Source organism: Zonotrichia albicollis, chromosome 9 (genome assembly GCF_047830755.1).
Source record: "Zonotrichia albicollis isolate bZonAlb1 chromosome 9, bZonAlb1.hap1, whole genome shotgun sequence".
Taxonomy (NCBI): Eukaryota; Metazoa; Chordata; class Aves; order Passeriformes; family Passerellidae; genus Zonotrichia; species Zonotrichia albicollis.
In genome coordinates this window covers 36,870,306-36,884,637 of record NC_133827.1, presented here as the reverse complement: position 1 = coordinate 36,884,637, position 14,332 = coordinate 36,870,306, and the positions used below count along the sequence as shown (strand labels likewise).

Here is a 14,332-nt window from a genome sequence, read left to right as displayed (position 1 = left end):
AAGCATTTAACATCTGTGTAGAGTTAAAATCAGCTGCATTAGTACCTGCCTTTACCCTACCACTGATACTTTCCTTCCATGAGATAGAAAATGACATAAATAATGCTTTGAATATAATACAGCTTATTTTAGTAGCACATTTTGTCTTAAATTCTCACTTCAGTCCATAAAAAATGTGGCTTCAAACTTGGAAAGTTTTGCCATTTTCATTAGCTCTTTTTTTTCACTGGAATTCAAAAACCTTTGTTACATTTGCCTACTTATTTTTGATTATGCATTGCAGTGAGTTGTGCTCTGCCTTGATCCTTCCCCTCTGGAAGGCCACAGATGATTCACAGGAACAGAAATGCAGAGCTGTACGAACTTTATGCTGCTAAAAACAATAAAAAAATCTTAATGTTTTCTCTGGTGTCTCACAGACATTTGGCCACATCACCACACCCCAGGCAATCTTCCTTCAGCAGCAAAAGATTTCACTGTGAGACACCAATATTTTGGAGAACCAGGAAAGTTGCTGAAGTCTGTGTAAAAGAAGGATTCTTTTGCATAATGCTGTTTCTAATCAATATTATTAAGGCCTCTAATTTTAGGGAATAGCCCTCTACTCCGTCGAAAGGCAGTCTTAAACGTTTAGTATAAAATCTTAATTATGTTAATTTTACAATTCCATTTGAAATGCTTTGTAACATTGGAGATATCTTTTTCTTTCAGTGACCCAAATCAACCAGTGCCGCAAGACACAAAATTCATCCACACAAAACCAAATCGTTTTGAAGAAGTAGCATGGACCAGATATTCTCAAAAAGACCAACTGTATCTTCACATTGGATTAAAACCACGAGTTAAAGAACACTATAGGGCCAATAAAGTGAACCTTTGGTTGGAACTGGTACCTCATCTGCACAATCTTAACGACATTTCACAGTATACCTCTACCACAACTAAAGTGCCATCGACTGATAATACTTTCAGACCCACAAGGAAAAATTCTGTTTCAGTTACTTCAGCCTTTCCTACAGCCAAACAAGACGATCCCAAACAGCAGCCAAGCCCATTTTCAGTGGATCAAAGGGACTACTCAACAGAGTTGAGCGTTACCATCGCAGTTGGCGCATCTTTGCTGTTCCTGAACATTTTGGCCTTTGCAGCGTTGTACTACAAAAAGGACAAGAGGAGACATGATGTCCACAGGAGATGTAGCCCACAACGTACCACTACCAATGATCTCACCCATGCACAAGAAGAGGAGATAATGTCCCTCCAAATGAAGCACACTGACTTGGATCATGAATGTGAGTCCATCCATCCACATGAGGTGGTTCTCAGGACCGCCTGTCCCCCAGACTACACGCTAGCTATGAGGAGGTCTCCTGATGACATCCCCTTAATGACACCCAACACCATCACAATGATCCCCAACACTATACCAGGGATTCAGCCCCTACACACATTCAACACATTTACTGGAGGACAGAACAATACTCTGCCCCATCCTCATCCCCACCCCCATTCACACTCAACAACCAGGGTATAGCCAGACAAGACGAAACAAACTTTTATTTTTTGATGGATTACAGTAGGTGATATTACTGAAGATTACTTGGCTTTCAACCTACAAGACTCTTACTATTTAAATATGGAGGAATATTATGTGAATATACATATCAAGAACATTTGGGGTTTTGAAAAAAATGAATTGTACATATATCAAATGAACTTAAGACACAAACAAAACAAAAGAAAAAAAGAAACTAAAAACAAAAAACCCAACTGTTTGCAATTGCTTGAAGCAGTTGTCCTGAATGATACTTTTTCATTCACATTCAAGTATTAATTTTTTGAAGATTTAAGTTACATAATGGAATTAGGCATGTGCAACACAAACAGGAAAGAACTATGACTGAAAATTTTAAAAACCTATAAATATGCACAAGGGACACACTAATGGAATGTCAGATAATTTTCACCAATTTTTATTTGGACCTGTTTTCTTGTGTAGACCATATTTACATATTTGAATAAGTACACAAAGCACCAATGCTGTTAAGGCCTTAGAAAGGGGCTCATGCTGAAATCTGCCAGTCAGAGAAGTTTTACAGCCTGGCAGGTACAACATTATCACATAAGTGCTGTCAGTATAAAAGTTGTGGGAATAAAGGAAACTGGATATTTTTAGCACGATGTGCATGATAATTTATATGCTTGGTGGCTGTGCTGCTGATTAAGCCGTAATTAAAATTCTTCTCATCCCATTGGAGTTTTTAATAGAAGCTTTCTCCATCAATTGGCACAACCTAAGGAAGTTTTTTAAAGGGGCAAAAGTAATCACAGTAAAATATTTCATGGTAGCTTCTGAAAAAGAAGGGATTGCAACAGTTCTTAAAGGTATTTATGGCATTCTAGGTATCAGTGGTGGACCCTCACTGATATGAATCCCAGACAAAAAATTGTATACTATTCATGTTCTTTTTCCTTTCCACCTATATAATTTCTGACTTTGAAATAACTATAACTTTAATGGAATCTCCTTTGATGAAACATTTATAATTTGCTGTGATTTAGTTTCAGAGTATTTTGTTCAAATTGATGAGGTAAAGTGTGTCCAAAAATTTAATTGCAATGACATTTTGCCATTTAAAATTGCCCCAATATTTCTGCTCTGATTACACCTTTCAGTTTATTGTTTCAACTCATGTTGCATGTTTTAAAGTTTACTTATAATACTTTAATATAATGTTAATTCCCTTTTTGCTATACATTAGCTTTGTCATTCCAATTAATTCTCTAGACCAGATGGCAAGAGTGTAGAAAAAGAGGGTATATGAGAACGGGGAGAGAGCCAACAACTGGAAATTTAAAAATCTGGATACTACATATGTTTGTGTGATTTGAAATGAATGTTCTAAAATCACAAGAAATTTTTCATTCCCCTGTTGCTTTCCAGTAATTCTATACCACGGTCCTTTCAAAACGTTTGTATATGTAATCAGATGTACATTTATATAAAAGAAATAATTGAGATGGACTTAAGAGCACATCCCTGATAAATACTTTCTCTCTTACCTGTACTATATTTCTATTAGACTAAAGTTATGTGATTTTTTTTTACATTTTTTCAAATTACTAGCAATTTTGATAGTTTGTAAGATAATGCGAAGAACTTTCTCTGACAAACTAACTGCAGTAACAGAAACATTTCTTTTCAGTTACTCTTTTTCAAGAATGAAAGCTTATTACACACAAAAATTGTATACTACTTGATGGAAAATTACTTTGTATTTCTTGGCCATATTACTGGTCACTGAGTGAAATAAAGATAATCTGGATAACGAATATTATTCCAATGTTAAGAGACCTGATCTTTGCTCATTAAAGAGCTAAAATGTTTATTGCTGTTTTGTCATTTTTTAATGAAGTAATGGTAACTGTCTCAAATAAAGAGTAATATCTTAAGACCAGTCTGGTTTTTGAAGACATGAGGGTGTCTTCTACAATTAATAAAACTGCATATTTATAGGCCAGCCCCATCATAGCTATTTCTTACAGAAATATTGACATTGTGACTGTCATCACACGTAAATCTCCTCCAGATTTCAGAAATGAGTTAAAAATGAAATACTGATACCAAAAAAAAAGGCAAGGAACAGGCCAAATTGAAATAAATCTGCAATAGTCCATGATGAGAACAAAAAAAAATCACCTGGGTTTTTGGGTGATTGAACTTTTATTATAAAGGATTGCTGTGAAGTTTAAAGTATGTTTGCTAACATCGAGCATAGACATTAAAAATAAAGATGAAACCAAAATAAATACTGCAATTTCAGTTATTTTACATCCCTATTTAACAAAAAAACCCAAAAAAGACACAAAAACAAAACCAAAAACCCAAACATGTACTTAGTACTTGTTACAGTCCCCAGTTTTAAATCAAGGTCTTTTTGTAGAAGCATAAAAAATAGTCTTCAAAATCCAGGGCGGTCTGTGTGCAATTTCTGCCTGATGTGGTTGTGCTTTTAGACTGTGACCTGCCAATGTAAACCAATAAAAAGAATTGTCTGCCATCTGATAATTATTGTTTAATAAGAAGATTGTATTTTGCTATGTTGATGAAACAAAAGAAAAAAAAATACAAAAATATTGATGGCCATAAAACAAGATATTAATGAAATATGATTTTATGTGCTTTTCTTAACTTTATCAAAACCAAAATAACTTTCTACTATAGTTTCTTTGTGGCCATATATCTATATATCTCTATATATACAGTATCTGGTAATTGTTTACTTTTATTAGTTACAAAATAAATGATTTAGGTAAACCAAGCATGACACTACACTTTATTTCTGTCAGCCAATAGTATTTAAAATGTGAAACATGAAGGCAACAACATAAATTTTGTCACTCCTGTTTGGGAAAAAAAAAAAGTCTATTCCTGTGATGCAGATACTGTGAATGATATTTTAGTGGCTACTTTATACTGACATTACAGCAGCTGGCTTTCCAAAAGTAAGATGGTGTCCCACGTTTTAACACAACATTGAGAAAGAGCAAGAGATGTTTTAAAGCTGAAATGAAAAGATAAGAATTGGTTTTGGAATATCTTCATGTGCTTCATGGAATATAAGTTTGTTATTTTCAAGATATTTTATCTATTTTATTTGTTTATCATGGTAGCATACACAAAAGCAAAATTGAGTGTAATATTTAATTTCTTGTATCATCCTTGGACCAGATTTCCAATAAAATTAGGATATCAGTCAGTCTTTGGAAGTTCAGTATAAATATAAAGAGCCTGCATTTATTGATTTCACACTTTTGTAAATATGTTTGCAGACCTTTTTAAGAAAATGTATTCTACCATTTTGAGAAAAAAAAAATAACAATGGAATCATTGTCTCGTTTATCTATTGAAATTACAGGCAATATAATGTGCTGTGCTGACATTTCTAGGAGAAATAAAACCGATAAAAAACGCATTTTGCTCAATGGTATCTCAGTTGGTTGTACCTGGTGTTCTCCTCCCACGGAAGACTTGCAAGGCATGGATGAACCTCCTGGATAAAATCCTTCATAAGAAAATGCAGTTATTTTTGTTGTCTGTACTAAACATGGATTCCTGTGTCACAAGTCTTTAATTATTGGATGTTTTTGTTGCTCACACCCCCTGAAAACCGGATGAATAGAGGTCTAACAAATAAACAAGTTACAGTTTTAAAGACACCACTGCACAGAAGATGCTGGAGTTTCTGTTGCAAACATCACTAGGAGATGAAACAGCTGACTTCATAGGAAGCTGTCAAACATCATGGTATTCCTTTGATGTTTGGAAGTTGTTGCTTTTTCCCTGTGATGTTAGTTTAAAACATTGGCCTTTCCCCCCACCTTTTTTCTAGTACTGAACAGTTACAGATGGTCGCTTTTTAATGTAAGCGAACGTTAGATAATTTAATTATTATTGTGAAAATGTGCTTCCAAATAAATTAGATTAATGGGAAATTCCCTTCAGAGGTTTTGTTATTTTTCATTCAAAGCTTTTGTCAAAATATCTGTTGCAGCAGTTCTGGTTGTTTTTTTTTTTTTCCCCTTCAGTCTGCAAGCTAAGGGACTTTCTTCAAATAACATTAAAAATCTCCTTTTCTATTTGAAATAATAACACTATAAGATTAAGATGCCCTCCTGAGGCCTCCAAGTAAATATGAACAATATGAAACATGGCAAATGAGCTTTTACTCTAAACATTCTTATTTGATTACATTCTGGCACATCAATACATTTGTATGCAGACCAAAAAATTAGCAGCGTTTGATAAGGTGCTCACGAGAACTTTGCAGCACAATCGATGAGTTCATCACCAGCCACGCACAAAGTCCCTTTTCTCTTAAGTTCTGTTCATGCCACTGTATAATCAATTTCTTATATACAGGTTCAGTAAAACCTTAACTTTGTGAAATGGGAAATTGTTAGAACAAGATAATGAACTTTATCTGGTGGAAAATGTTTAGAAAAAAACCTGTTGAGAGCCACCTAGGAGGTGTAGATTTTTATATGCAACCTGGCTTCGTTCCTTTTTGTTGATATTATAATTCTCAGTAATTTGTACACCTGGGAAACTATCATTTCTGTAATAAGCTTTAGTTTTGAAAAAGAATGTGAGTATTGTATGTAAATCATGGATTAAAACCTGAGTTTCATGACCCTTTGGCACTGGGATGAATGAAAAACCTCATAGAAGTGCAACAAATTTGTACAAGCAAATTTTATACAGTCTCTTGAAATTTATTTTGTTTTCAATTGAAGATAAAAGTACCATCACAGCAGTAGAAGCTGTGTATTTGTTTCAGAAAATGCCTTCTTGTGTATATATGCATTGTCTGCACATGCATACCCACATGCAGCCAATAAAGGAGATTTCAAAGCATGAGACTAACCAGGGAATTTTACCTTTTGGCACCGCTCAGAGGTGTGGAGGTAAGGCGTGCCCTTTATTCTTCATTCTCCAGTGTCACAGAGCAGCTGATAAGATGATGGCAATGTTTTCAGCTCCAGCTGAATTAGGATTTATTGTGGCACCATTTTAATCAATGAAGCCCTGGCAATTGACACCAGCTATCGATCTGCTTCCGGACCTTTAATGTTCATCACGGCTCATCTCACTGTCCAGTTTTGCATATCTCCCCATGCACAGGAACACCCACTCACAGAAATTATTACAAGCATCACTCTACTGATTTATGAGCACTTCCAGGCTTTAAAACGTGCTTTTCAATATGCTTATGGATATTTGCGTGTAAGGCTAAAATTCAGGGGGAAAAAAGTCTAATATATTAAAAAAACCAAACCCTGAGGTTACATGGATGCAAAGAAAAGATAAGTACCAGTTTGCAGCCTTAGCATGCTGTAGTAACTTTTATGTTAAAGTCTATATATAGAAAGGAACATTCAGTTCTTCCTGATCCTCAAATCTATATGTTGACCTATATGTCAAAGACAATGACACTTTACAGCAGTTGGAAGTCTGCTCTGTTCTTCTCCATTCTGGAAGGGAAGAGACAGACAACTGGGCCACATGTTGCTATAAATTCAGGACAGATTTTCTCTGTCATCTGAATTTTCCCCTCTCAATGTCAGCAAGGCAACAGCATCTGTGAGCTGAGCTTTATAATGATGCCTTAAAAAAAAAATTGGAGTTTTTGAGCCTATAGGGATACACAGGCTTTTTGCTTTACAGCTATATGAGTTAGCAACTTTTTTTCAAATGGAAGTTGATACTGCTGGCACTCAGACGTGATAATACCAGAGCTCAGTTAACAAAAGGTTGGTGAAAGACTCTATGAGCTGATAACACTTCAATTGCATTATTAAAAATACAAAAAAAAGGGAAAAGATTTCATCTAGTGATTTTGTTCAGTTAGTGGGGAACTCAGGGAGCCTCACTGGACCTCCTGGGCAAAAAGGATAGAAAAGGAAATTCTGGGATTGCAAAGCAATTGTGGGTCAGACCCTGTGCAATACACTTGATTTATACACTTGATAAATTTTCCCTGGAATAAAATGAGGAGTAGGCAGAACCTTGTGGCCCAAGGCAGTTTGGGAGGGTGAGGTGTACCTGTTTCATCCACTGGTTTGTAGAAACAACTTCAGCAGTAATTTTAGGCAATTAAGACTATACAAAGGGTTCCAGAAATAATGCTTGGTTCATCTGACACCACATGCATTTTCAGAAAAAGCCATGCAATATTTCATTGATTGATGACAAATGTATGGTTGCGTAGTGTTGGTTTTTCTACATTTCATAAGGTTTCTCCTACATAGAGGTGATATTCAGCTGAACTAATGAATAAATTTTGCTTTTATTTGCATAGAAGTCTAGAACAGTTTCATGAAAAGTGAAAAGTGGGACCTTCACTATGGTAAATAACACTCAAAACCAATTACTCTTGGTCAGCTAGTAGAGATTCCCTTGTTCAATCCCGTGCTGATTTTTTTCTTTAACATCCATCCATTTGCCATAAATATATTTGTCTCTCCCCAGTTATTAACTGGAATAGGTGTACCCTGCTCTCCACAGAAGATGAAGATTACAGGAACCATTGGTTTCCTCTTCACTCTCCAAGAGCAGAAAATGTAATAGAAGACAAATAACAAGCCAGGGTTTGGGGGCTGGGATTTGGGTTTTGAGTTTGTTTTGTTTTAGTTTGGTTTTTCTTTCTTTTAGGCTATTTTGAGTATCTTGATTCTCTGATGGCTGACCAGAACCAGCAAGAAATACAACCTTTATTGCTGCAGCCAGGAACCTTTTGGGGCATCTTTCTTTTGCCTTGTCCAGGAGGAAAGAGCAGGGTTAAATTCATGAAAAGAGATTTCTCTGGAAAAGCACTCCCAGCTGTACTTCTGAGATACACCACGGAAACATGAAAACACTCACAGATTTTGCTGTGTTTGACAGAAGAAGAAACATAAAATTTAATACAATACTGATAATAATGACATATCTGAGATGATTTTTTCTTTTTAATACAAGTAATACTTTTTCAACAATACGGTTTATCTGAAGTCTAAAAGGGCTTGTTGGTTACTAGAATTTGCACTGTATTGTAATACTGCATGTGAATTCCCCTTTGTTGAATTCATACTTGTCCTGGCTCCATTCTGCATTTCAGTTTCATTTTAAAACTAGAATCTCTCTGTTTTTTATTGAGTTGTTGTTGCTGTATGGACTGTTGCTTGGTGCAATTTGCTGTCCCTAATTCATTTATCATTTACTTCAATGTCATAATCCTTTCATTTATGAATTTATTTTTTCTTGCTTCTTTACAGGTTTTGTTAGGTTTTTAAAAAATTGTCCCTTGTGTGATAAGTGCAATTGTGTTCTTCATCCCCTCTCAAATTGCTTCTACTGTGTCACACAAATGCAAATATTTGAAATAATTTAAATGTTTTCTTCACTTTATCAGTGTTCTTCTTCCTTCAGTGAGAATTTTGCTTTAAATTGTTTTTCTTGTAGTTGCGTATCTATCCAGGGATATTAATTTATCAACTCCCAGCTACAAGGATTGCTGTTCAGGGTGGGAATGGAAATCCAGGCTGCTCTACCAGCAGAGGCAAGGCCAGCCTCTCGTGGCTAGGTACAAGAATGCCATCAGCCAATAATGACAGGCATGTGCCAGGGAGTTATCCACCACACACGGATGGCAATTTTTGCCTTTGAAAGATGCCACAGGTGCAATTTCACAGGGAGCTTGGAGCTAAGGCAAGTGTGGGCGTCCAGACACGAGCAGAGCCTCATAACTCAACTGCTTGCTAGATAAAGAAGCTTAAAAATGAACACCTTGCAGCTCATGGCCACACTTCAGACAAGTGCTGCTGGATTTCTGGGGCTGTGCAGGCTCTCAGAGCTTTGTTCTCAAGTGGGTTTTGCGGCAGTGCCTTTGTGCCACAGCTGCTCCATGGAGCTGAGCCCTGCAGGAAACAGCCAAACCTCTGCTGACTGCGCCTGGGAAAGATGAGCCCCTCTCCTTGCAGGAGGAACAAAACACAGATGGGCAGCATCAAACCCAATTTTCTACTCATTTTTAACTTGGAACAGCCCTTTGCTTCCCTTCTGAAGGGAGCAGGAGGGTTGAAGTTGTGGATATGACTGTAGGAGGTGTTTTTGCTGTGGGTCTGTACTGGATATTGAAGGTTATCAGTAAGAATTCCTTCCTTCCTAAACCAAACCACCAGTGTTAGGTGCCTAGTGGAGGAATTTTAGTATTGGATAAATCAGTTTACTGGTTATCTGTTTTTCCTTGTTGCCTAAGAGAGAACAAAAAGGAGATGAACAAATTTACTATACTTTTTGTCTTTCAGGTACACTTAACTATGAAAGCCTGACACGAGCAGATATTTATACATACACATATGTTATTAACCATCATTATTTTTTTAGTTGCATCAGACTAGATCAACTGATCAATTCTGATCAGTTTAGATCAGAATCACAACTTTTGGTACCCAGTTTTTATTTCATTACAATAGGATACTTCCTTTATTTTATTACAGTGAAATACTTACTTCCTCAGGCTGAGGAAGTAACACCAGTAGTAAGATCAGAACTGAATGGCATGAGGTAGTGAAAAATCCTCACTAAAAAGACTTTATAGTGTAGAAACTTTATGATATTAAGCATAGTTATGACTGGGGGAAGATGCACATGGTTTCTACAGCATGGAATGCATTTCAGAGTGAATTCTGCCTTTGGATGGTTAGATGGCTGGAACTGTTCTTATTTCTTCTATCTTCATAAATGGCTCCAAAATGAGATAGATGCATCCAAGATCAGGCACAGTGATGAGGTTTACAACAATTGCCAGCTCCACAATGCCTCATTCCCTGTGATACTGCTTTGTGAGTGAGTTAGCAAAGTGGAAATGCAGAACAGAGAAATGCCGTAGGGGAGAGAAAGCAGGGAAGAGGAGCTGGAGGAGAAACACCCGCCCAGAGCAGTGAATTTTGGAGATCAAACCACTACTGAGCAGTCTGGCACACCAGCAGAAATGGGGCTTCTTGCAGGATTTGGTGAGACTGCTGTGTTTTGCCAGTTTGAGCTTCTTTGATCAAATGGGCTGATTCTCCTCAGAAGTTAGTGTGAGTTTAGACACATTTAACACACAATAGCTGTACTCAACAAAAAGGACTGGCTGCCTGCTCTGGTGCAAGGGAGTCCTTATTTTATGCAGTCAGACATCCCACTTTCTCCTAGTTTTGAGAGTGTTTGCAGGCTTCAAACCTTTGTCTAAGGACTACCAGAGATGATAGGAACAGCAAGTGTTCACAAGTGAAAAGGATGAGATTTGTATTTTCAAAAACTGCCCCAAAGCACATGGGGCTTTATTAGCTGTAAGCAGCATAATAAATTATTTCTGTCATCTTAGCAGCCCCCAGTAACACTGTCACAGTGAGTGGCACTATTTTAACCTGTGTTGAGCATGAAAATATACAATAGCTTCATTGATGTCAAGCATTTGCAGAAGGGTTTACATGAGTATTTTTAGACTTCTGTGTGGTCTCTGACATTCATGTGACAAGCACTTAGGACCACAAGATTTATAAAAACATACTTTAGAGCAATACTACATATAAATCATTGTAAACTTATTTTACCAGAGAGAGAACTGATTGTCCTGTAAATCATTAGTGCTATTAAGAGAGCTATGCAGAATATGATCACTTATGTCTTGGAGAGGAGCTACATGAATGCCTTGGCTGCATTTGTTCAAGCCTCTGAAGCTCATGCTGTGTGTTGCAATCAGATTAACTGAAAAGCTCAAAACAAACAGAATAAACCACATAAAGCTGATAGCAATATTTGCCCCACGCTGAGGTCAAAGAGGTGTAAATCCTGACAGGTATTGATGGTTTCATTGCTTATGAAGCTACTAAACATCATCCATTTAGAGGAGAGATCAATAGGAAAAGCACCAGCTGAAGGGGACTACCTGTGGTGCAATCAGCAGCAAGTGCATGTCCATCCATGTCCATCCTGTTGATGTGTAAGGCTTCTGTAAAGCTGCTTTCTCAGATTAGAAGTCAAAGCTAGAAAATTATGAAATTCAGATAACAGCTGTGAGCATTCCTTGGACTCATTGACTCCAAGATTTTCAACAAACACTCATTTATTTGAATAATTTGCCAAGAAGTTGCCATTTTGTTAACCCAGATACTGGGCATAGCAGACTTTGGTTTGCAGTAGAGGTGTTTGGGTTGGTAAGATTAAACATGGCTCACATCTGATCAGCAACAAATAACCCTTTTCAATATTGTGACCATTACCTATGTGTCTTTACCTTGAATCCTGCAATTTCAGAGGAGGAGAGCAAAGGAGCCTGTGCAGAACACTTACCTGGATATTAGCTGTTTGACTTTCACAAAGTTAATGAAGAGCACTTCTGGGAAATGGGACATGTCTTGTCTTTCATCCTTGACAACAGGAATTTCCCTGCTGGCATTCAGACAGCTCCTGCAATTAGATTTGCATTAATATCTACTCTGGTTTCCATCTTCATTCTTATAGGTACATGCTAATGAAAAAAGAAATCCTGAATGTTCTTGTTCAACTTCTGAGTGTAAAAATATCTTTGCCTGGCTGATGTTAATGACACACAACCCTGGGATGTTGTGAGGCTGTTGCACAGGTACACTCCAACTTGGTGACTGGAATGCAGCTGCTCTGTACAAGCACTGTGAAGTTTAAAAAAACCTTCCAGCTTTACACCACAAACACTGCAGCTTCCATAGCTCCTCCAGCTGTCTGGACAGTGCCAAAGTCCCACTGAAAAACCAAGAAAGGCCATCAAAAGGCAGCTGGAAAGCATCTCTGTGCAGGTTGGTATGGATAGGTGGTCACAGCCTTCCACAGGGAATTTATAGGCAATGGACTGAAACGCAGCAGGAGAGAGCAACCAAGATGCTTATTTCAGGTTTTATCACTGCCATGATGGTAATGGAGCTAGGTATGTGCTCTGGTGTGCGAAGGAAATAGAAACAGCAAATCAAATCTTGGAAAAAAATCTTAAGGAAAAAACAAGCAAATATTTTCTGAGTTTAAAATGTTAATCTGAGCTGTTGGCTCGCTGGTGACCTTAACTCCCACAGCTGTTACCTCACAGCAGACCTTCTGTGGTTTTGCTGCACACTAGGTGACAGCAGCTTAAATCTTCAGCTGTTTGTTTCCAAAGTAGAGCAGATCTGCAGCTTCTTCATAGTTGACATAAATCAGCTTGTGAAGGTGGCCTCATAATTTCTGTGATCTGTCCACAATCCCCCAGGTAGGTGCTGAGTTTATTTTTTCATGGGTGTTCATCCTGGGTCTGTGTTGCAATGGTCAGAGCGTGGCTGTGGGTGGTGAAAACTGATCATATGATAAGGAGCTGAACTTGGAATTTGCAGGCTGCAAACCTTTCACACCCCATCTAGCAAGCTGTGCTATAGATTATGTTTTTCCCATAATGTGAAACTATTTTAGGAGGGGATCAACAACAGATGCACAGAAAGAAAAGTCTCATTAAAAGTCAAAGAGAAAGAAGTGCCCTAATAGTTTTACCAATCATTTATTTATTGGTTTAGGAAAAAAACAATTCATATTTTCTTTGGTCAAATTTAGTAATATATAGAAAAACAGTCCACATTTTTCAAAATGTTCACAAAATTACATTGCAATTATTATTTTGAATGAACTAGTTTTATTTCACATGTTTTCACCAAGAAAAAGGAAAGATAGCGATAAAGCAGCATGACTTGTAGCCTGCACTGAGCATTTACCCCATGCAAGCCTGAGATGCCTACCAACAAGATAAATCCTCCAACAGCTACAAACTTGTTCAGCTGCAACACAAGCAAGTGGAGAGCTGCTCTGGGTCAAATTGGCAGGGAGGCATCCTGTTCCAAAATCTGGATTTTCTGCCCTGTGGTGGTGCCTGAGAGCTGGGCAGCAGTGGCAAGGGGACAGTGGTACTGAGATTTTTAACCTGCAGTCAATGGCAGATGAGGGACAGAAGGCACAGACCCATTTTGTCACTATCAGCAACTGCAGCTCCTCTCCATGCAGTCCCTCTCACTTATCTTGGACAGATCTCTAACAGCATGAGCTTGTGCCCCATTAGGCAAGAGTTAAAACCTGCAATTAAAAATACTAACATTTAATTTCAGAAAGTGGAGGCAGGCCAGAATAACCCAGAGCAGACAGCAGGGTCAACAGCAGGCAGGGTCTGTAAATTGACTCTGTCTGGCATGAGCAAACTTAGGTAAGTGCTGATTAGGCAGGTCCTGTGCCTTTTGTGGAAACAAATTCAGGCTGCAGCTCCCATACACAGCACAGCTGATGATGGGTTGTTACTTAAAGGTCTGGGAAAGCAGCTTTCAGATCCTGAGCTTGTCAGAAAAAACAGCAGGAGGGTGCAGGAATAATGAAAACAAATGTACACTGAGAACTGGGTGGGTAACAAAGGTGCAGAAGTCAACAGTGTGACATGCCCCAAAAGGTAAAGCAGGAAACTGCAAAGTCAAAGCTGAACCAGGACACCCAAACAGCTTCTTTCTGTTCATTACTTGCTGTGCTTAGGTCCTGACAGGGCAAACAACATAAATTATGCTTTTCTTCCCCTGTGCAGGGGGGCACAGCTTTAAGATGCTTCCTCTCCTTGGAGAAAGAGGCTGCAAAATTGCCTGGGCTGGTGGAGCTGGTTGGAAGGAGAAGGAAAAGCAGCAGTGGTGCTGTTACAGTGCAGGGAGCCTGCAGTCCATTGACAAGTGGCATCAGCAGCTGGAGCAGAGCTGATCTGCAGCACAAATAGAT

General features: G+C 37.9%; 1 protein-coding gene across 10 annotated transcripts in view; it reads left to right on the top strand.

Moving 5' to 3' along the window:
* Positions 1-4,479, top strand: part of NLGN1 (neuroligin 1) — a 381,431-nt gene extending 376,952 nt beyond the window's left edge. For all 10 annotated transcript variants that reach the window (XM_026792056.2, XM_074547426.1, XM_014265515.3 and 7 more), the window contains one exon: positions 712-4,479. In XM_026792056.2, coding sequence (XP_026647857.1) covers positions 712-1,534 — 823 coding nt within the window. In that variant the 3' untranslated portion in view covers positions 1,535-4,479. The remainder of the gene's footprint in view (positions 1-711) is intronic.
* Positions 4,480-14,332: the final 9,853 nt, after the last annotated feature.